General features: G+C 52.0%; 8 protein-coding genes across 8 annotated transcripts; 3 read left to right on the top strand and 5 right to left on the bottom strand.

Moving 5' to 3' along the window:
• Positions 1-188: 188 nt before the first annotated feature.
• Positions 189-2,022, bottom strand: A1O5_03501 (T-complex protein 1 subunit eta; the record flags this gene model as incomplete). Its single annotated transcript, XM_007744112.1, has 3 exons — positions 189-1,327; positions 1,404-1,895; positions 1,974-2,022. The coding sequence occupies 3 exons, from the start codon at positions 2,020-2,022 to the stop codon at positions 189-191; spliced, it is 1,680 nt and encodes a 559-aa protein (XP_007742302.1).
• Positions 2,023-3,100: 1,078 nt separating this feature from the next.
• On the top strand, positions 3,101-5,316 carry A1O5_03500 (uncharacterized protein; the record flags this gene model as incomplete). Its single annotated transcript, XM_007744111.1, has 4 exons — positions 3,101-3,891; positions 3,995-4,417; positions 4,523-4,976; positions 5,083-5,316. The coding sequence occupies 4 exons, from the start codon at positions 3,101-3,103 to the stop codon at positions 5,314-5,316; spliced, it is 1,902 nt and encodes a 633-aa protein (XP_007742301.1).
• A 1,827-nt stretch (positions 5,317-7,143) lies between these two features.
• Positions 7,144-9,497, top strand: A1O5_03499 (uncharacterized protein; the record flags this gene model as incomplete). The annotated part of the gene is made up of 6 exons (XM_007744110.1): positions 7,144-7,342; positions 7,395-7,970; positions 8,108-8,207; positions 8,257-8,296; positions 8,348-8,649; positions 8,726-9,497. The coding sequence occupies 6 exons, from the start codon at positions 7,144-7,146 to the stop codon at positions 9,495-9,497; spliced, it is 1,989 nt and encodes a 662-aa protein (XP_007742300.1).
• A 954-nt stretch (positions 9,498-10,451) lies between these two features.
• Positions 10,452-12,527, bottom strand: A1O5_03498 (uncharacterized protein; the record flags this gene model as incomplete). The annotated part of the gene is made up of 7 exons (XM_007744109.1): positions 10,452-10,593; positions 10,689-10,780; positions 10,873-10,977; positions 11,050-11,865; positions 11,943-12,234; positions 12,299-12,369; positions 12,423-12,527. 7 exons carry the CDS (start codon positions 12,525-12,527, stop codon positions 10,452-10,454), a joined length of 1,623 nt encoding a protein of 540 aa, XP_007742299.1.
• Positions 12,528-13,096: 569 nt separating this feature from the next.
• Positions 13,097-14,601, bottom strand: A1O5_03497 (uncharacterized protein; the record flags this gene model as incomplete). The annotated part of the gene is made up of 2 exons (XM_007744108.1): positions 13,097-13,969; positions 14,017-14,601. The coding sequence occupies 2 exons, from the start codon at positions 14,599-14,601 to the stop codon at positions 13,097-13,099; spliced, it is 1,458 nt and encodes a 485-aa protein (XP_007742298.1).
• A 756-nt stretch (positions 14,602-15,357) lies between these two features.
• On the top strand, positions 15,358-17,146 carry A1O5_03496 (uncharacterized protein; the record flags this gene model as incomplete). The annotated part of the gene is made up of 3 exons (XM_007744107.1): positions 15,358-16,845; positions 16,896-16,986; positions 17,034-17,146. 3 exons carry the CDS (start codon positions 15,358-15,360, stop codon positions 17,144-17,146), a joined length of 1,692 nt encoding a protein of 563 aa, XP_007742297.1.
• Positions 17,147-17,208: 62 nt separating this feature from the next.
• On the bottom strand, positions 17,209-18,876 carry A1O5_03495 (uncharacterized protein; the record flags this gene model as incomplete). Its single annotated transcript, XM_007744106.1, has 2 exons — positions 17,209-18,201; positions 18,262-18,876. 2 exons carry the CDS (start codon positions 18,874-18,876, stop codon positions 17,209-17,211), a joined length of 1,608 nt encoding a protein of 535 aa, XP_007742296.1.
• Positions 18,877-19,452: 576 nt separating this feature from the next.
• A1O5_03494 (acetyltransferase) lies at positions 19,453-21,243 on the bottom strand (the record flags this gene model as incomplete). The annotated part of the gene is made up of 2 exons (XM_007744105.1): positions 19,453-20,658; positions 20,713-21,243. The coding sequence occupies 2 exons, from the start codon at positions 21,241-21,243 to the stop codon at positions 19,453-19,455; spliced, it is 1,737 nt and encodes a 578-aa protein (XP_007742295.1).
• Between the last annotated feature and the right edge of the window lie 450 nt (positions 21,244-21,693).

Below are 21,693 nucleotides of genomic sequence, written 5' to 3'. Positions count from 1 at the left end.
CCCAATTGTCGAGACGAATCGAATCTTCGGTGGTATCATGCGTTCACTCCTTTTTCATTCCTCATAGGTATTCATGTGCTTGCGCTGCAGGCCCGCGCGCATGGACCGTTAAATGCCCGCTAAAGGGAAGACGATGAAACTGTTGACTCCCATCGTCCAAGCGCACCTCTCTCTAGACCTTAAGCTCTTCACCTTCTCGGCATCCCCCTCCCCCTACCTCTCAATGCCCGTTGTGCTGCACCAGGTGGCAATCCTCTCGCCGGCGCCTGCGGACCTTGACTCTCCTCGTTCTTGATTGTCTCGTCGACACTCAGAATCAGACATGCTGCCTCCACAGCTGCTGAAACGGCATTGAACTTGACCAGGGCAGGTTCCCAGACAAACGCATCCATGTTATTCCGGACTCCTTCGTGGTCAAAGTCGACCCCTGCCCAGGTATTTCCTTTTCGGTGTTCCACCCGCAGTCGATTGAGGATGTCGGTGGCATCGAAACCTGCGTTGTCGCACAGCTGTCGCGGTATGCACTCCAAAGCCTTTGCGAAAGCCTTTACCACAGCCTGCTGCTTGTGGGGGACATTCTTGTCCGCAAATCTGTGCAAGTACCCTGAAATCTCCATCTCGGTGGCGCCGCCCCCGGCCACGATGGTATGGTTCTTCAGGGCCCGCTTGACAATCATGATGGCATCGTGCAGCGACCGTTCGACTTCGGCAATGAATTGCTCGGCTCCACCTCTCAAAACCAACGTGCATGTTTTGGCCTCCGGACAGTGACTGAACAGGTTATACCGCTCACCACCAATTTGGCGCTCTTCGAACAATCCACACGTTCCCAAATGCGACGGTAAAATGTCGCTGCAGGTACTCTGTGTGACGGCCCCGGTTGCCTGACACACACGCTCCAGATCGTCAGAGGCAACACGCCCAGCGCAAAAGATATCCCTATCTGCAAAATACTGGGTCGCCAGATCTCCGATTGGTAGCTTCGACAATACCACCTTCGCACCCGTCTTGTATAGTGCCTCCATCTTGTCATAGATGATCTGCCACTCGGCATCCACTATCGCCTGGTATTCCGACACCTGATCGATTCGTACCTCTGCATTGTCCTTCTCTGCCTTCAACTCCAGCTCAACGTTCAGACATACGATTTTAGGGTTCTTGAAAGATTTTGGTTGTTGTTCGAAGCCCGCGTAGGAGAAGGTCTTTTTGAATGCAACGCCGTCGACAAAGAGAGAGTCTTCCAAGGCGCCACCGGTGATTTTCTTGATGCCGATGAGTTTCTCGTTCAGGTCGTCTTGGTCGAGGCTTAGGACGGCATCGACGACCACTACATATTTTCCTCTTCGTCAGCGAATCCAGATTTATCGCCACCTTGCAATGCCAGAGATATGGGTAAAACTTACTCTTCGTGAAGAAATCCGCATTGCGATGAATAAGTTTACTGCTCATTGCCGTGGCCGCCAGTTTTCGGAGTGTCTCCCTCTTATTTGCGCCATCGTCTACACTCACAGCAATCTCTTTGATCTTGTTTATCGCCATGGCACTCGCCCTCCTCAGCCCCTTGACAATGGTCTGCGTAGATACTCCTTGCTCGACCAGCTCTTTCACTTCCTTCAATATTTCTCCCGCCAACACAACGACCGAGGTAGTCCCATCGCCCACTTCTGCATCTTGACTCCGCGCTATGTCGGTCAAGATCCTTGCGGCTGGGTGGACTATGTCGAGCAGGCGCATGACTGTGGCGCCATCGTTCGTGATTGTCTGTTTGCCGCTGGAATCGACGAGGAGCAAGTCGCCACCGTAAGGGCCAAGGGTGCTTTTGATTGTATTCTGCACGGCTAGGCAGGCATTAATGTTGGAGATTACCTGGGGCTTGCCTTGAGAGGTGTCGGTGCCTGGTTACAATGCGTGGTGTGAGTAAATGTATGGAGCAAATGGGGAGAGCGTCATTATCTCGACACGGGCTTGCTGACCTTCTTTGAGCACGATAATCGTGGGTGTCTGTCCACCGAAGGCCGCCATATTCTCTTTCTCAGCTGTCTTGAACGACGTGTAGAAATGTAGCGACCACTCGCACGAGATGTTTTCTGGTATGGAACTTTTTGAAATTCACGAGTGACGCAGCATTAGTGCCCGATGTGCAGTTTCTACGGTGGGGTTTTTGTGCTAGCCTGGATGTTCTTGGATGTTCTGGGATGTTTCTCAGTTTCTTGAGCATCCCGCCCTGCCTCTCCACCCCGCTGCTTCATTTATTCTAATCACAATGTCAACCGCCACTTCGAGCCCGCATCTTCCAGTGGATGGATCACTCTATTACCATCCAGAAACTCTAACTATCGGCAACCTAAAACTGGATCCTTTTCAAAAGTCGCAGCGACCTCCCTAGGAGTCGCTCTCTTCAAATGGGAAGTTAAAGGTGTGGCACAACACGTGGTCATGCCAACGTCTATTGTCTTTCCAAGCGAAGCCTTGATCATATCGATATAATCCAGAGCGCACCCTCGTGAAGGAAAAGCTTGTCTCAACGACTACAGACATGGCTGAGGGCAACTCAAGCTTTGGATACTGGGTACAAGGTAGAAAGAAAGGGGAAGAATATGTCCACTGAGTAAGTTGTGGCTTGCGCGTGGCAGTACTAGCGAGACCCCATGGGACTCTAAAAGGCAAAGTGCGTCCGCAGGAGCTGCATTCAATCGTACTTGAGGCATCTCCTTCGAAGTCCCATTTTCCACACGGGTATGCATCTCACGCTATAACGATGTGGCTTCAATTTCAGCATCCAAAAAAGGACATCAAGCAGGCGCTTATGTTTCGATACAGCCAGCCTCGATCACCGCCATGTTATCCGGTATCGCCGGCGATGTGTGGTCGCAAGTGGTCGTGCCTTATGGGCAGAGATTAAGTATTTTCGCTGCCCTTGCTCCGTTGTCATCTAATTCTTGTTCTTTTACCGGGCCTCTCGAAATTTTGCATGAGGGTTGCGTTGGATTTCGCTGGATTTCGCTTCCGTCTTCGCCAATCATCAATTATCCAACAGACTCTCTCTCTCTTTTTGTCTCTCTTACACACTCGCAGACAGCGAGCTCGCACTATCGCCGTCATGCCGGTGAAAGAAACTGGCTTTGTGCAGATGAGAGAGCTCAACCATTCCGAGGCGTCGTTACCGAAACCAAAGCGACAGCGAATGATACCCCCAGCCTGGCCATCCGAACCGAAACCATTAGCCAACAACCCGTTCAACGAAATCACCCTGGACATGTACGATGTCTGCCTGTGTCTCATCCCCGTCGCCCTCATGGTCAAGATTGGCCTATGCCTTTACGCCGAGAAGCAGGATAGCTACAACACTGCCTACTTTATAGACGAAGTTAGCATGTTGACCACTTATCTCATTCGTTTCAACAACCAGCTCGCAACCGCCTTCACAATCGTCTTCGTCTTAATATTTACAACTTTCCTGAAACGATTCGCGTTATGGAGGGCGCAGGACGGAGAGTACGTAGTGAGACTTGAGCAGTACCAGGCGAGCATGTCCTTGATCAGCACTTTGCGCTCTATTCTGGTTTTACGCGCGTTCGACTCCATCAGCGTTGGCCTGGTCATCTTGTGGTCTTTCTACTACCTTGGAAGCCAGGCTAGCAAGGATGAGTATACGTACCAAGCGTGTGGCCCTTATTCGAACTTCACCATTGCATACCGCAATTCTTCAGCTCCATCAGCATTCCAGAACGTGAGCTACACAGAATATCCCTCATCTTTTTTTGATACTATGACCCTACAATACGGCGTCTATGTTACCTCTCTGTATGAGTCTCTGTCTCAATTTCAATCTCCAACTTCATCCGACTATACTGGCGGGGCTCTTGTGCCTTTTGGCTCATATTCAGCACGGTAGGTCTTATGGCAATTTGATAAAGTTGACATGAAGCCCTCTCTATCCCTTGCCGCCTAGAAGCTCGACATCGGCTGACAGAATCTGCTTGCTGCGTTTCAGGGACGACCCTATCAAGAGCTGGCAGGACGTTTCCAAGCCTTCGGCAAACGAATACACTTCCTTTGCCGGCTACTATTCGTTGAACCTGGACAGTTATGAGTCTTCCACATTCGTTGGCGACTACAATTTTGAGACGTCCTTTTTACAGGCCAATTGCTCCAGTTTGACCCTACTGCCTGCAGCGCAATTTCCTAATGGCACGACCAAGTCAACTTTGCTCGCCATGAACATGAGCGATTCTTCGGTAATCCGTGAAACGAACAATTACACTAGTCGTCGAAATTTCACCATTTCTGCGCACCACAATTCATCCGTGGTCGTGCAATGCTCTTGCGCCATTGCCCGGAGATATGTTGAACTCAAGGTACACTGCGACTGTCTCAGTTGCAGCGCCCGCAAAATCAGAGATTCGCGCAGGCCGCAGTAAGTGGTACCCCGTTCTCCTTCTTGGCCTAATCATGAGCCCCAGAAGGGTGCCTTGATATATCGAAATCCGAGTCGTAGTACCTGCTTACAAGCGGATAACAGCCCGTCCCAAAATTCTACACCATTTGATGATGATATCTTTGCAGCTCGGTTCTTTCAGTCCCTTCTCTCTGTCAATCAAGTGACCACCAAACAAGCACTAGATTGGCAGGCTGTCGATGACTGTTTTTTAAGTGGCACCGGCGACTATGGTGAAACCCTTACGAAGACAGAAATCCTCGGCAATTTCAGCCGTGCCATTACTTTCCAAATCAGCGTTGGTGCTACTCAAGTCCTAAATACATATTATTACGCTTCTCAACTTCAAGGAGACGACCCGACCTTCCCAGACAGTGATCCAGAGGACATCACAACCGACCCTCGCTTCACAATAACACATATGAGAGGTGGCGAATACAACCCCAGGTACGCCACGAACAAAGCTTGGATTGCTGTTGACTTCCTCTCTCAAACTGTGCTGCTGGCAGCGGCAATTGCAGCGTTCTGGCTGCGCAAGGTACGTCATTTAAAATAGCACATCAGGGCAACTTATGCGAAGGCTTTTGACACCCTCCCGTATAAGGACGATAGTTGCTGATAACTTTGTTTTGAGGAAACATCAGAACACCATTGCGCCCGATATCTTTGGCTATGTGAGCAGTTTGACGAGGGACAACCCGCATATAGACCTGCCGGACGGAGGCACGACGCTCGGCGGACTGGAGAGGGCAAGGCTCCTCAGGGACGTCAAGGTCAGGATTGCCGACGTTTCTCGAGACGGCGAGGTGGGACATGTCGGACTTGTAACGGAAGCAAGGGAAGCGGATATGCTCAGCAAAGGAAAGGTATACGCTTGAGCACACGTATATGATGAGGCTATGATGAGACTTTGTGGGAGTGTGGGCAGGATATGAAATATGGAAATTATGCAATGGAACCTTTCTTTTGTATCGAAACGTCTCCTTTCGAACCTCTATGAGGGACTTGGTCGTTCCCTCTCTGATAACCCGGCGGCTCGCTTCGCTCAAGCCGCATTCGAAGACAAGTGGCATGGTCTGGCACAGCAAAACAGGGCTGTAATTGACGTACTAGCTGAAAAGTGCTGGTCACCGCATCTTATGATCACAGTCAAGCGAAAAAGAGCACAACATCAAGTGGCCTTGTTCCCACTCAGCTGAAAACCCCGGATACGAAAAGGCCCTAAACTCGGCATAGAATTTGGATACAAGGGTCCAGCCGTTGAGGCGAAAAAAGCTTTCAAAAGGAACTAGAACTCCCGAATATTCGACATATTAGACGAGAAACTGGCGACTTTTTCGAGAACCCCAAGAAGCGAAGCTTCGCAGATCGGATCGCGATTGGTTTGAGGATTTCGATAACTACCAACCCCCCCCCCCCACACCCCCAGTCGCTCGTTCAAGGCACCAACCAACTCGAACTGGCCCAAGGCTGAACTGCATACGAGGGCTAAGAATTCCAGGCAGGCGGACATGACAGTTTGAGCAATATTTGCTAGTGGTCGGTAATGTAATACCACAGAGGCTAGGCGGGTGGAAGCAATGTATCGTGTATTTGTCTAGAATAAATGCTGGGCGTCACACAGGATATCGTGCCAGGGGCTGCGTTCGAGGGTTCTGTGAGAGCAGTTTGTGGGCGTCTCTCGTAAGCATTACCTAGAGACTTAAATTCTTATCTCAAGCTTCTCGTCTTCGGCTCCTCGATACAGTAGATGAGGACCCAACAGGGGCCATTACTACTGCACGAATATTTCCGCTCTGATTACCGAATACTCAGGGAGTTGGTAAGGCTGGACCCCTGTAGCACGTGACCCCACGGCTTGTGCCAAGACCTTGAGGCGCGCCATGACGGCGCAATTTCGCAATCCTCGTCCGCTTAGTATTTCCTAGCAGCAGGCGTACGTAGGGGGACAGACTCCGCGCCCCCTTAGCTTCATGCATTGGCCAAGGAGAGAGCAAGCCTTCCATGCACTGCGTCCAACTATCAAAGCTACCGAGAGATGGGCTGAAGTGCGGCCCTGAGTTGGGTCCAATACCAGGCAGACAGCCTGGCTCAGGGATGTCCTGGCAAGCTTCAGCAGCAATTCTCACCCACCACCCAGCGTCTCCCTCGAGCGAAAGCTCTGTTCTATTGGAATACGTGACTATCTATGCAGCGTCAATGTTGTACAGGCCCCTGTCCGTGTCGGGAGCACAGATAGGACGAGAGGGCATGGACATCCAATGTTTGACAGCGACCAGGCTGAGGAGAGACCTGGCTGAGCCGGGGCAAGGGAAACACGACCAGTGGCTTGTGTAACCAGGGGTGTTCGACTTTTCACCGCTTTGCATCCTATGGACTCTTACTCTGTCCTTGTTCAAGTCCGGTTCATGGCTGGAAGTCACCCCACCTGTCCTCGAGCATGAAGCTGCATGTTGCCGCCAAAAATCTACTAACGCCAGCCTCGCCATATCGCGCCAATCTCGTATAGAATTGGTCTGGACAGGGTAGGAAAGGATTTGGCCCTGGAACCAGCGCGAGAGCGAGTGTGCTCGAGCACCCAAAGACCCTTACCCCTCGAGCGGCATATCCTGCTTCAACTTCTTGCTTTACAGCCCTCCACAGTCACGACGATATCGCGGTCAATGAGCACCTTGGGTTTTGCGTGTTAGACTATACTTCTCACAATGGCGATACTGGCCTCTTCACTCCCTCTGCTCCTTGCTCTGTTGACGGTGCAGACAGTGGCTCAGCCTCCTGCAGACCCGCTCCGGAACTTCTGCAGGAGGTATGGCCACCAGACTGCGGTGATTGATCGAAAACTTTACATTGATGGTGGCTGGCTATACGCGAATCCCATTTCACAGAATCCCATACCCACAATGAGTACTGCTGAAGTCTCACAATCGCAAACGGTTCTAGGCTGACGATGGTGCAGATGAAGGCCTTCTATATTGTGATCTAGACCACTCATACCAAGACATGCCCCCAGAATATGCGAATCTAACAAAGAACTCCTCGATCCCGGATGTTGCCGGAGGCACATTGTGGCAAGACGAGGTTAACAAAGTCTTCTGGTTGTACGGAGGCGAATTCCAAGCCGCACCGTCCACATTTCAACTCTGGGGTTACGACGTGATCTTGAACCAGTGGAATCTGTCGTCCCCGACCCTTGGATCTACGTCGCCGATCCAGCGGGTGTCTTACGGCGCTGGTGTGGCCAGCAGTGAGATCGGAATGGGCTTCTACTACGGTGGCTACCTCAACAACCTGACCAATCCTTTATGGACAGGACCGCAATGGGCAACGAGCAACCTGATCGTCTACGACATGGATCAAAATACCCTTACCAATTATAGTGGTTATGATAATATCGGCAGGGCCGAGGGAATCATGGTGTACATTCCAGCATCTATCAGAGGTTTGCTTCTATATTTCGGTGGAGTTAGCTTCCCCTATGGCAATGAAACCGAAGTCGCGGTATGTGAGACTCTTCTACACCGCCGCACAAAACGTGTTGGAGATACAACAATGCTGACGATGTTATAGGCGCCCATGGACACCATAATTATCTACGACATTTCGGACGGCAAGTAACTCCGCACGCCAAAACAGAAACACTAGCTCTGAGGCTCATTTCTTCTTAAACAGCCAAATGGTACACCCAGACAGCCACAGGGACCATTCCGGAAATGCGTCGAAAATTCTGCGGCGGTGTAACGTGGGTGAATGACCAGTCTTCCTATAATATGTAAGTCATCGCATCGGTATCAAACGAGGGTTCCTAACCTGAGTCCCAGTTATCTCTATGGCGGATTCGGGTTTGGAGAAAACGCAACCGTAAGCATTATATACGGTGCTTGGGGATCCTGTTTCTGAAAGATCCCCCAGGGTTTCGACGATGTCTACATTCTGACCATGCCTACTTTCGAATGGATCAAATGGTATCCAGATAACCCAGGCCCTGGCTCGCCACATGGGCTGCTTACCTGTAACGTGATCGACAGAGGGCAAATGATAGTCATGGGAGGCAACTTTACGAATACCACGGATTGCGACGTGCCGGCAAGCCAGGGCCAGCATAACCTGAACCTGGGCCAATATGACAGCACGGACGCCAAATGGTATGCCTATCTACCGAATCTCACAGAGTACTTTGTCCCTCCAGCGATCCTGCAAGTGGCGGGTGGCACGTAAGGCTCCCCCTTCCGTGGCCATGGACCCTTCGGTGATGACACACCGATCCAAGCTGACGATGTTTCGTGGCAGACCTGAAGGCGGAGCCATTCAGAAGGCTCCGACGAATGGATGGGACGACGATAGACTCTCGGTCTATTTCGGGGAGAAGGCTGTCTTCACCTCACGGACACCGACGCGGGCCCTCCCCACAGCGACGGCGACACCTCCCTCCCCCAAACCGTCTCCCCCCTCTCCAAGCAAGAAGACCAATATTGGAGCGATTGTCGGCGGCGCCGTTGGAGGCGCTGTGGCGTTGTTGCTCGCGATCGTGATCGCGTGCCTCTGCGTGAGAAGGCACAAGAAGGCGAAGAAAAACAGCCAACCTAACCAAGCAGCGGGAGCAACGCCCGTCCCAGGCACAGCGCAGCCTTTCCCTCCGACCTTGCCGCAAGCCCAAGACGTGATCTATGAGAAGCACTCGACGACCATCGCCTCGCCCAGCTCGACCAGCAGAGTCGGCTCGCCGAGCGACCAGCAGCACTCATCGCAATATAGCACGCCTCCTCCGCCCGCGTCGCAGTACCCGGAGTATCCGAGCTACTACTACGCGAGCGGGCCTGGCGGCCAGCCGACGACGCACTATTACCCCGTGGTGGTGGCCCCCGGTCAGCAGCACCAGCAGCCGTATGCCTATCCGGCGGCGCAGGGAGCGGTGCCAATGCCAATGCCGATGCCGTTCTACCCGCCGCCGGCTGACCCAAGTCGCATGCAGAGCCACGAGATGCCGACCGTGCGCAGTCCCGAGATCATCCAGGTCCACCGGCCCAGGCCGCTGAGACCCTCGGACGGTCCCGGGGAATAAAAAGCGCGATGGACGATCATGATCATGATCATGATCACGGCTGCGGATCCGACGACTTTCCTTGCTTCCTTCGCTGGAGAAGAAATGAAAGAATGAATGAATCATTCGGCCTGTGGAGAATATTCTCCTAACTACAGACGCGTCGAGAGATGTGCATGCGCCAGTGGCATGTGCAGTGCATGTGTATCTGACTGTGCGGCTGAACGTCGACTCACACTAGCCATACAGGAGGATTACAAGAGCCTCCGGCTGTTGTCTAGAAGGGGAGGGGAGGCGAGGATGATATCCATCCTAGGACCGGAAGTCTAAGTACTAATCCCAGAGTAGCCCACATTATTGAACATAATCTGAGCGACCTGAGCCCCTTTTTATTGGGCTTGCACTTCGGGGGATACTGGTGGTGCTCTGTCATTTGTCCATCCCGTACCGTCAATCAGCTTCCTAATACTTACCTATATTTGACACAGAAACGGCCACTTTGTCGTGGAGGGCTAATAAGCAAACCAAACCGGCCAGCTCTCCCTAAGCCCATCCCCCAGCCTCCCAGCAAGACCACTACCTAGTAGTGGTAGGAGGCGGCTCTTTTGGGTCCCCTGGGTGCAAACACAAATTCCATGCAGATTCTAGTTAGCCGGTCATGCCAATTTGTCCTAATTGGTACAAAGGGAGAGCAATGGTGATCAGTCACTAGATCACGTCCATGGCTGGATATCTCGTCATCCGTCCATTTTCTCTTTTCCACACTTTCTCTGGTGAAAGTGTGATGGCTCCTGAACTGAGAACCGGGCCCGCTTATGGGGAGACTGACAGGAGAGATCGGAAGACAAATCCTTTTGAATTTTTCCACACTCTTCTCGACGAGGCTGATCAAAATCTGCCGAAAGTACTGTAATCCCCCCCTTTTCTGATTACAGCCTGCATTGAAGTCCGACACCTTCACCCCGATGACGGAGATCAGTATTGCTTCGCAGCGAAATACTCATACCGTCCAGCCAGTTTCGCCCTCCATGTGCGGCCCCAGATAATCAAAGGCACACAGGTTAAAGCCACAGCGACACCAAGACAGCCCAGCAAAACGAACATGTTATACACGCCCCTGATTAATGGTCAGCATCAAAAAACTGTTTCCGGCAAAGATATGGTGGTGGCAAGCACCCGTCACACCGGCTCAGGCTTTCTAGGAGTACTCACATGTTGGTCATCCAGGGTGTGATTGCGAAGACGAGGGCGGTAGAGATGATGTTGCGCACAAAGACCACGGAGGTGAGTGCGTCACCGAGGATCTACAAAGAGAATGAGTAAGTCACGAAACCTCTTTACCAGACAAAAGAAGGGTTTCTCCGAGGGGAAGGTGGTAGGTGCTCGCGGGACTCACATATTGGTAACAGTCCTGACAGTACGTCAGAGAAATATCACCGCATCCTCCGATCGCAGCTCCGATAAATCCAGCTCCTACAGCGTTGACGGGCCAGGCCATTCCCTTCAGCCGTAAATGTCAGTTTCCATTCGCATCATTTTCGAATCGAGACCCGCTTTGCGAGAGTGTGCCTACCTTGGAGATGGTCAACCCATACATAAACAATCCGATTGGCATGCAAAAGCCCGGTACGAGGAACAGCCAAAGTCGAGTTTCGGGCTCGTAGATGCCGCCTCGTCGCTTCGCAATCTGGAGAATGAAGTAGTCGTTCAGAGGACCGCCAAAGAGGGAGCCCAGAATAGCTCCGATGGCTGGTGGCAAGTTCATATTTCCGACTCCGATCGGAGTAAAATTATACGGCGGGAAAGGATACAGCGTCGCCTGCGTCACGGCCAGGATCGCCAACATGGCAATACAAAATCCATACTGCAGCGCCGTGAACATGACTGCGGGAAATGTGACCAAGATCTGGAAAGGTTGGTAGAAGTGCATCACCAGGCTGCGCTGTTCAGTGCTTGCTTGCTTGTCCAGTGACCACAGGGAGTGACGTTTCCAGTATGAGTTCATGGGGATGGATGTGTCGATGTCAACCAGGCGGCGACGTTCGTTATTGGCGGCGTCGGTAGAATCAACGGAGATAGAGCCACGAGCGTTGCCTTTACTGGTGCTGCTCACTTTGGTGAGGTTGTCCTGCTGCTCCGTGGAAGTGGAGACGACAACTTCCCGACCGTTCAACACCAGCGGAGTGTATTTGGTCTCTTCGAGGAAGAAGATCATGGCCAGAGTCACCACGGCCATGAAGATGGTGCAATACCAGAAGACCCATCTCCAATCCTGTGAGACGGCGACATAACCAGCGGCAACTGGCCCTAGATAATTGCCGATGATGACAACAATGAGGTATATCCCGTTCATTGTTCCACGCTGATGCACGAAGAAGAGATCCGAAACCTGTTGCATGAAATGTCAGTGAATGCGGGTTTCTCTTCGGCCATCTCCAGAGGATTCGGAGGTCGAAGCGGACGTACGGTGACCTGGAAGATGGCCTCATTTACAGCCCCAGCAAGACCAGATATAGCATTCGATCCAATCATATCCCCAACAGTAAACATCCTCGCTTGCCACACAGCGGCAGCAAGCATGACCAGTGCCGTGACAATGTAGACTGGCCTTCGACCGATTCGAAGAGCAATGGGCACAAAGATAATACATCCAACGGATAGCGTAGCCATGTTTGTTGCGTAGCCGTCATTCAGAACAGCATAACTCATACCAAGCTCGGTGTTGAAGTCTTGCCAGAGCGGCACGGCGACGCAGAGGCTGGAGAGTAAGGCCATCAGTCTCTACGACACGACGCTGCAAAGTCGGGGCCGAGCAAACTTACATTGCAAACACCATCAACGCATAAAGGCATAAAATGGTCATATGCAGAGACTTGCGGAATGCCGACCAGTTCTGTTGCAGAAGTGAGAAAGCATTCGACCACAACGGCGGAAACAGAGACTCACCAATGGCTGATTGGGATCCGCATTTGGTTGGGGTGCCAGTAGAATCTTCTGTCCGGTCCTGTCCTCGATCCTCTGCGTTCCCGGCGGGAGTCTGTCGTAAGTCATTTTGACGATGTCGCAGAAAGCCCTTAATGGTCAATGAATTGTCATGAAAAATGTGGTGCGCACGATGCCGATGGACTTTGGGAAGGGGATGGCTATCCTTTAGTAGACCTCGCCGCCAGCCACCCATGTTGGAAAAGACCCTTATCAACGGACCAGTATCCCAGTGTCCTGGAGCGTTGCCACTGCCTCGAATCATTACCGACAAGCTTCGGGCCAGGCCAAGGTTGAGGCTAGTGACGCCTGGTGGCCTCTCGAGATATGCGGAGAAAGGAAGATCATCCCGCAGCAGAGCTGATGTCCGAAGGGTTTGACGCTGAAAGCCGACAGCACCTCAAGATATGTCGAATCATATCCGTTTGCGCCGTCTTTAGTGCGGGCTGGCTGCAGGGAAGCCAAGGCTCCCGTGTTGCCCGTGTCGAAATTTCGAGCTGGCTGGGACTGCCTCTTTCGGTTGTCGAGACACGACACTATATGTTGATAATAGGAGAAGACTGTTGCAACGACCGCCGGGTGTATACCTGTAGGTTGAAGCATGGATCGAAGGTTGTTCTGGAGTCGTATTGACGTTCTTATGTCTCCAGCAGCCCAAGAAACCGTTTGAGGGCTCCTTCCGGACTCATCTGGTTGAGCCTCTCCCTGCTGCATCCAAACTCATCCCTTGGGAACCACTCGGTAACTTCGTGTTCGCGTCCCATCACAATATGTGCGAGTGCCTTCCCAGCAAGCCAGCAATGAACCATGCCGTAACCATCCCACCCTGCAGCAATCCATTCACCACCGATTTCGGGATCGCACTCGGCTCGACCAGACATGAATTCTCCAACACGATCAACCAGGGGCAACCCATCTCCTGTGAATCCCATAATCCCTGTCCATTTCTTCTCGACCGTTGCGCCTGCTCCGTGGGCAAATGCTTTGGACGGGACTGTCTCTAGATGCTCAAGGCATTGCGCACTCAGCTGGCTATCGTCGGGGTTTCCCAAGTCCTCGTCTTTCTCCGGTCCACCTTGGAAGAATCCCCCACCGAGGTACAGCGAGCCATCTTCGCCAGGAGATTGTGTGATGTAGTCAAAGCCTCTTGCCCACATTGTACTCCACGATCTCGAGGCACCAAGTCGTGGGAAGTCTGCGTGTACCGACTGAACCGTCATCTGCCCTCTTAGAGGCCAGAGTTTGCCCTTCAGGAAGGGAAGCAGATGCGCTGCGTACGCGTTTGTGCAATGAATGACGTGTTTTGCTGATATCGTGCCTCGTGTTGTGTGCACTTCGTAAGGGTGACTTTGGGATTGATTCCGACGCACTTCTTCTGCAACAGTGTGCGTTTCGAGGCCAACCTGCCCGCTGGTGAGTAGATTTGACAGTACGCAACCAAGAAATCGATATGGCCATGCCGCCCCGGCAGGACCCTTGATGCAACCATAGGCGTTGATGATTCCGAATTTCTCAAACTATGTCAGCTAAAAGAAAGGTCGTGGGGAGATTTTGGTACCATCAGCTCTTCCTCTCCCTCATGCACACTCCAATATTCGCGATGCTCCGGGAAGTCCTCAAGCCACGCTTCTAGCTTGATCTTTGCCGACTCCCAACTCTCTTTGTCGAAAATAGCGCTCACTCCCTCCACACGTCGCACCAAGCCAACTTTACCAGCTTCGCCCAGAGCAGCAGCCTCGTGGACAAATGCATCCAAATGGGCAAGTCGGAATTTCGTAATCTTCATTGCACTGTCCTTGCCGAGTATCTCCTTGAGAGCATGATAGTCGGCCCATGGGACGGCTTTGATATGTCCGCCATTTCGGCCCGTTGCTCCCGATATTGCTGACCTGGCCTCAAGCATAGTGATTTTCTGTGACGGCTGCAAACGGAGCAATTGCTGTGCCACGCTGATGCCTGCAATGCCAGAGCCGATAATAACGACATCGGATTCCTGGGGTAAAGTTTCCGACTGTTGATCAGCAAACGAATGACGAGGATTCTGCCAAAAGGACTCGGTCGGCTTTTCGACCGGACTTCCAGGGTCTCGATTTAGCCTTGCGGCCAATTTTTGCAAAAGGGAGGGTTCAGTTGGTCCCGCCATACCAGTGACTCTGCGGGAAGCTGAGACGGCACACTCCAGACGAAGTGAGTAGATACGGGGATAAAATACACGACCGGGCTCGTTCGGAGCTGTTGAACTCGTCGAGCGTCCTGGCGAGAAATCTCACTCAGTCATAGATTAGCCTGGAGAATAAAAGATCTCCCACTCGTAGCGTCCGTTGGCGAGCCGTCCAAGAGCGTCAGCGGTTTCCGCGCCAATATACTTTCAAGATCACCCAGAGGCTGGCTGACAAATAGCGAGCTGATTCAAAAATGTACCCAGCTATTTATCTGGGAAACAGTGGTGGCTGATCAGAAGAAGTCTGGAGTGTCAAAACAACGAGCGTGGCGCAAATTTGGACGATTGGAGGGCGCAAAGATGCTTGATTGGTCCCCAGATTCTGCTCTGCTGGGGGTTGAAAGGCGGACAAGAGCGTGGGTACGTCCTTGTACGTCCCAATGCGTCCCGATACGTCCTCGGTTGAGAAATGCTTCAGAAAACGCAGTCGCAAATACAACCGGACTACGCTGCCGGTTGCTTGGAGGCCAAAGAGGAACAGATACATATTGCTGAGGATCATGCAGCCATCGCCTTCCGCTCGTTTCGCTGGGCAGATGCGAGTCATTCAGCAAGATTTCCATCCGCAAGGTACTCGGAGCGCAAGGTATGGATCTTGAAGCAATCCACTGTGGTTGACTGCTACCCTCTGACAGGACAATAGTGCAAAGTCATAAAGACTGAGATCCAATCGCCAGTATGGGCTCAATCAGCGCCATGATTGAACAAGACGTCCACTCGGTGGATTGGCAGACAAAGGTCGCTCAAAAGCGACAGCAGTGTCGTGAAGCCATTCCGGCAGAGTGGCAGCTTCCTTCTGATATCTCCAAGATGCTGGTTCATCCGCTGGATAAGAATCCAAACAGGCTCTTCGACATGGACATAGTCAAGAAGTCGGGGATCCTATCCGAGCGTGAACTATCAATCACGGAAAACTACAGAGTGTCGGAGTTGCTGGCCAACCTTGCTTCGGGAGAGTTCACTTCTGTCGAGGTTACAACGGCATTTTCGAAAAGGGCTGCAATAGCGCAACAGCTAACTTCGTGTCTGACGGAGACATTCTTCGACACCGCACTCCAACGAGCAAAATATGTCGACCAATCTAGGAGTGAGGGAAAGCTGCTTGGTCCCTTGCATGGCCTTCCTGTCAGCATCAAGGACTCCTTTCAGGTAGCCGGCACCGAAGCTTCCATCGGTTTCGTCTCGTTCCTCGGGAAGAAATCACAGGAGAACTCGCCGATTGTCGACATTCTACTCAGCTTGGGCGCCGTGCTCTATGTGAAAACGAACATTCCTCAGACACTCATGACGGCGGACTCTGACAACAATATCTTTGGCCGAGTCTTGAACCCTCACAACACATCTCTAGGCGCAGGTGGCTCTAGTGGAGGAGAAGGAGCATTGCTTGCTTTCCGAGGATCCCCGCTTGGTGTTGGGACTGATGTTGCTGGATCAATTCGCATTCCGGCATTGTGTTGTGGCACCTATGGCTTCAAACCAACATCTTCTCGGGTTCCGTATGGGGGTCAAGCAACACCGGGTTTGGCAGGATGGAAGCCCATACTCGCCTGCGCAGGGCCACTTGCGAATGATTTTGAAGCCCTGGAAGTCTTGACCAAAGCGGTCATAGACTCAGGGCCCGCCACGTTTGACTCGACCGCGATTGACGTACCCTGGCGCCCCCTGGACCAAGATGAAGATGCCAAGCTCAGAATCGGAGTCCTGGCTGAAGACCCCCTCTATCCACTTCATCCACCAGTGAAAAGAGCGCTTGCGGAAGTTGCCAACAGGCTCGCAGCTGAAGGTCATCAAGTGATTCAGCTAAGCGCAGAACAAGGCCACGTGGCCGATGCCACGGAGGTAGCATGTGAGCTATTCAGTCTTGAGACAGAGACTCCAAGGGGACATATCCTTGCGAGTGGTGAGCCTCCGGTGCCCTCTGTTGCTGCGGGTCATCGACCTGCCAATTTCGGGAACTACCAGTATCTTCCGAATATTGAGAAGTTGGACAAGCTGCAAAAGTATGCAGCTTTGACTGTGAAGCGTCAGGAGCTGTCTGAGGACTGGCGAAAGATGTGGTCCGAACTGAAGCTAGATGCGGTCATTAGCCCTCCCGCTCAAAACACAGCTGTTCCGCATGACACGTATGGTTGGCCACCATACACATGTCTCCTCAACGTGCTTGACGTAAGTCGACTTCACAGGCTTAGCCTTGAGATCTCCGCTGACGTGTCCAGTACCCGGCTTGCATATTACCATTCTCGAAAGCCTCGCAGCAACAGGACCCTGAGCCACTGCAAATCCAGCCTGGACAGGCCGGCCCGCATTGTAAGAGATGCAAGTCCGACAATGTTCATTTGCTGACAGTCGTTTAGATGACCCAGTGGCCCAACATGGAGCCCCGTGCTCAATCCAAGTATTCACGAGTCGTATGCGCGACGAAGAATGCGTCAAAGTAGCTCGCCTCATTGACAGATGTCTGAGATGACAGTCCCGATGGAACCACAGTGCACGTAGGACCATCTTGAGAAGTGGCTGGATACCACCAAACTAGCCATCCTCTGCAAGTAAGGAGGCCGCTCCCAAACCGTCTTTTTGGATGAGCGCCATGAGTCCATCGTATTCACCTTCTTCATTCCCAGCATATCCGTTGACAGGGACTTTTGCAAGTATGCTGGGGAGTTGCCATATCTTCTTCAATGCGCCTGCGGTGCGCTTTACGTAGCCTGAATACGAGACGTTCCAGATTTGCACAAGTTTCGCCTGAATGAGGCATCGCATTCTCGAGCGACGGAGCTCGCAAGTGTTGCTCAGATGATTTTGTTGCACTTCAGACTTGGTCGTCGGGCACGCAGCACAACCGAGGACAAGCAGAGGCCAGCAGATAAATTGTCCGCAGGGCAAAGATGCATCATACATTTCCAACAACACAGCTCCCTTAGAAATTTGAGCGCGGATCTGTGGAGATTGGCTGCTGAGTTCCTCCGGATTGAGAACTTTGGCGACAAATATTTGCGTCGCTATGTAATAGAGCTTTGCGGCGATCTCGGAGTTGCTGATGCTGACAGGAACAGTGGATTGGAGAGATGGGATGATGCCAGAAGCAATCATCGGATGGTCTTCCGCAAGACCCTCTAACTCGGTTGAACACTGCAAAGCGAGTCCATAGAGCTCACAGTGGGCGAAGGGAACCTGTCTGCTCAACCATGTAATCTGGTAAATCTGAAGGAACAGTGCCGGAGGTGTCCGGCCAAGGACCGGTAAGATCAATGGTCCAGTAAGTCCGTCTCTTTTTGCGCCTTCCAGCGCTTCGATATATTTAATGACGGTCTGGTAGGGAAATGCTCTGCAGGTAGCACCAATGTCTTTCTCGAATATAAGCCTCGTAGAGAAATGATATAGGACAGAGTCGAGTAGAGTTAGATGCAAGATCGAAAGCTGACCAATATCAAGACGGGGGATCTCGGCAACTTGGCCTTCCAGGATCTTGGCTATGGCGCGATAATGCGTCAGGCTCGCACTGCACGACGATGAATAGAAGTCCTGATTAATGTCAGTATCGGACAACTAGCAGAGACTCGGGTGGCAACCTCCCTCAAAAACGCCGAGGAATAGTGAAGCTGCAAGAAATGCGTCTCTGGGAAAGGATCGACGTGTTGTTGGTTGGAGTGCCTGCTGGAAGCCTTGGAGAGCACTTTGAGTGTATAGCATCGCGTCTTCTTTGGGAATCAAAGCAGCAAACGAAGCATGAAGTGCCGCCGGAGCGAGCGCAGAATGCATCACCCATGGCTCATCAAACCCGATTGCGAAAACAAAGGAGACATCTCGAAATTCAGAGGTAGCTTCAGGCGAAGTCAGCAGCCTGATGTACCGCGTTGAACAATAATTGAACACGTTCCAGTCCCGCTCCGTCCTCAGTCCGCTAGGCTTCTGGCTTAGAGACCTGTGAAGCATCGGAACTATTGATGAAACATCCACCGGGTGTTCGGCCATCGTACTGCTTCGAGCGCTCGGAGATGGAATAGGAGGAGTCCGCGACGCCGTTGTAGGACTTGTGAATTCTCCGTATGTGCATTGAATCTCGAGTCTCCTGCAAGCCCCGCAAATTGGGCGCGCTTCGTCGCATTTTTTCCTTCTCGCCCTACACGTATAGCAGCCAGTTTTGGTCCTTAGTCGAGGGGGTGGTCTTGCCGGCCTCTTCAACCTCCCAGTGTCCATGATGGGGTCTCGTTGTTGGGATGAGTGAGGTCGAAGCATTTCGACGGAGACGATGATGACAATCGGATGGTCCAAGTTTTTAAAGCATTTTTGTCTGACGGAATTTTAAAAGCCGCAAGCTTGCTGAAAGCAACCGCAAGGGCCATATCTGACCGTCAGACCAAATATATATACTGGGTACAGCACGCCCGACCCAACCCCCCTCGACCCCCCCCTCCTCGGCCAGCACAGCAACTTCTCGGAGCGTAGAAAAAGGACTGCACTTTGGGTGGTTGCTATGTTTATACTGAATTCATCGTTCGACAGAGACCCGGCCACGGCAAGTTGTCGTCCAGCATCGGGATCTTTTGTCTATCGTCACCCTAGTCTATGGCGCAGATCCCTTCGCCCCAAGTCTTTGCTGAATGCGTGCCTCCTATCCTCCAAGACTGTACTCCTTCCATATGTTGTTGTATCGTCTAGCTCGTTCCCATGAAAATGTACCAGCCTCCGGCCCAAACTTGTCAATGTCGACCACATGCATTTCTCATCAAGAGATACCCGAATCCGATCGAACCGAAACGCCAGCGCTGCCCTTTATCGTGGCTCAAGCTTGAATTGATCCTCGAGCTTGAATTGCTGCTCGTTCTGCGGGTCGATATAGTCCATTTGCAATACATGTTGCATAGGTTGCATACTATTCAGCCCTGTGCCTGCACCGCCCTCGTCCATAACGTGATCGTGTCCCAGTATTGGTGGGTTGGGGTCACGAATGAAATGATGCTCAGCCGCTGGGTGGCTGAAGTCGCGTGGATCGTGGGTCGATTGCAAATGCGAAGGATCCGTGAAAGCGGGCATTCCTGGCGAGACATATGCGTTGCTGTTCGGATTATAGTCGGCATCAAGTTGAGCTTGTATCTGTTCCATGATCTGCGGGTCGATGGCCATCTCGTCGTAGGCGTGAAGATGAGCATCCGGATCGTTAACTAGCGGATCATGGTCGTTAGACAAATCCATGGGTTGCTGTATTGACGTGAAATCGTGATCAGATATATGATCGGAGATGTGATTCGTCGTAATGTCCTGATCCCGCTGTGGCATGGCTCGCACCTCGGCTGCTGTTTGTGCGGAATTTGGTGGCTGTGGTGTTTGTGCAGGTGGCGCCGTTATGACTGATGTTGGTGTAGGCTGCCCTGGCTGTGGTTGCAATAGAGCTGGTGGAACCTCATCAATCGTCCTACTTCGGCCAGGTCGATTCTCCGAGCGCAGTATCATCGACTTATTGAGATCTTTGCATTCAAGACAATTCTTGATGACGTGGCTCACAGTTTCTTTGATCCGGATCCAATGATACTGGGTTGCTATGATGGCGGTGGTCTTGTTGATGCCCGCATGAGCCTGGAGATGGATCCTTTTGGCGATATCGTACTGTGCTTGAGGGTCTGAGATGACCTCTTTGTCCTTCAAAAACAACCTCTCCGGGCCTCCATCCGCATCCGCGACTAGTTTATAGTGAGTAGCAGCACTCCTTAGTCGACTTTTCTCCGATCTATCGGCACCTTGCGGGTAGAGCTGATGTCTCAGGTAGTACCTTATCTTGTCGAAGCGCTCTTCAGAGAGGTCATTTTCCCCCTCTGCTCTGAGATCCCTGCCGTAGATGATTGCATCGACAGGTTCCTCCGATGATTTTAAATGCCCGCAACCGGGGACTCTTCCGATCCTCTTGAAACCAAGCGAATCCCATATCCTCGTAGAAGCAGTATTTGTCTCGTAAACCAAGTTGAATACCGAATAGGTATACCCCTAGCAAATATCAGCTTTGTGTGCCCTCACCTGGGCTCGTACCGCCGAACCTACCAGCTGAGGTGCCCAATCTAGATAGCATTGTCCCATCGATTTCCCGACGCCCTTGTTACGAGCCGCAGGAGTGACTAGAAACCCACCATTGCAGACATGACTGCTTCGACCAGGATAATTGGGCTTGATATAAAAACTGCCCAGGCACTTTTTGTTCCAGTCAACGCCGTCGTGATCCATGTCGGACACGGCCTCAATGCCTCCAATGTCACCGAGAACCATGACAGCACCAAAATTGCCAAACCAGTAGGGCCCAAAAGTTTCCAGCTGCAAAGGATTGATCATGGGGTACGTGTCCCCACCCTCAATTTCCTTGTTGAGCTGCTCCGAAAGGTATGCAAGAAGTCTCTTTGGCACGGCATCCGGAGAGAAGAATGGTATCAGGGTTGCAACAGTGACACGGTCTCGAAGCGTGACAGGTCTGGGGAATATTGACGAAGGTATTTGCGGATTGTCTGGGGTCGGGTACGGACTCTGGCCCGAAGCCCGATAGACTACCGGGGATTCTGGATCCTCCAATAATGCCGGCATCGTCAACCGTCCGCCGCAAATCAGCCAGCTAAGTTGTAAAGATCTGTCAAATCTGATTCTAGGGGTCAGCGACGATTGAGGAGCGGTGGTCTCTCGATACGTAAGTACTCGGAGGGATAGTGAAAAGGTAAAAAGTTGAATATTGGGGAACGTGATCGTCCAATTTTGTCGCTAGCTCACGACACGTGATATTTCCTTGGCAAGCTAATCCTTTTCTGGCAGCAAGCTGATGCGAAGAAAACATCAGGCAAGCTTCTGATCAGGCTGAGATAAAGGAGATGACTCGGATTATATATTAAACACTAGTCATAATGGAACGCCTGGCAGCCATCGCTGTATGCTTTCTCTGAGTGTCTGCTTTCAACTCGCGACATCGCCTCCCCCGTGGGGCCCTCGCTCGCCCTGACGTACTGTGGTCCGTTTCCGTACATATCGTACAGGTTAAAAAAT

The sequence above is a fragment of the Cladophialophora psammophila genome (genome assembly GCF_000585535.1).
Source record: "Cladophialophora psammophila CBS 110553 chromosome Unknown aczJe-supercont1.4, whole genome shotgun sequence".
Taxonomy (NCBI): domain Eukaryota; kingdom Fungi; phylum Ascomycota; class Eurotiomycetes; order Chaetothyriales; family Herpotrichiellaceae; genus Cladophialophora; species Cladophialophora psammophila.
Note: the sequence above shows the minus strand (reverse complement) of the source record. Positions and strands in the feature narration are given on the sequence as shown.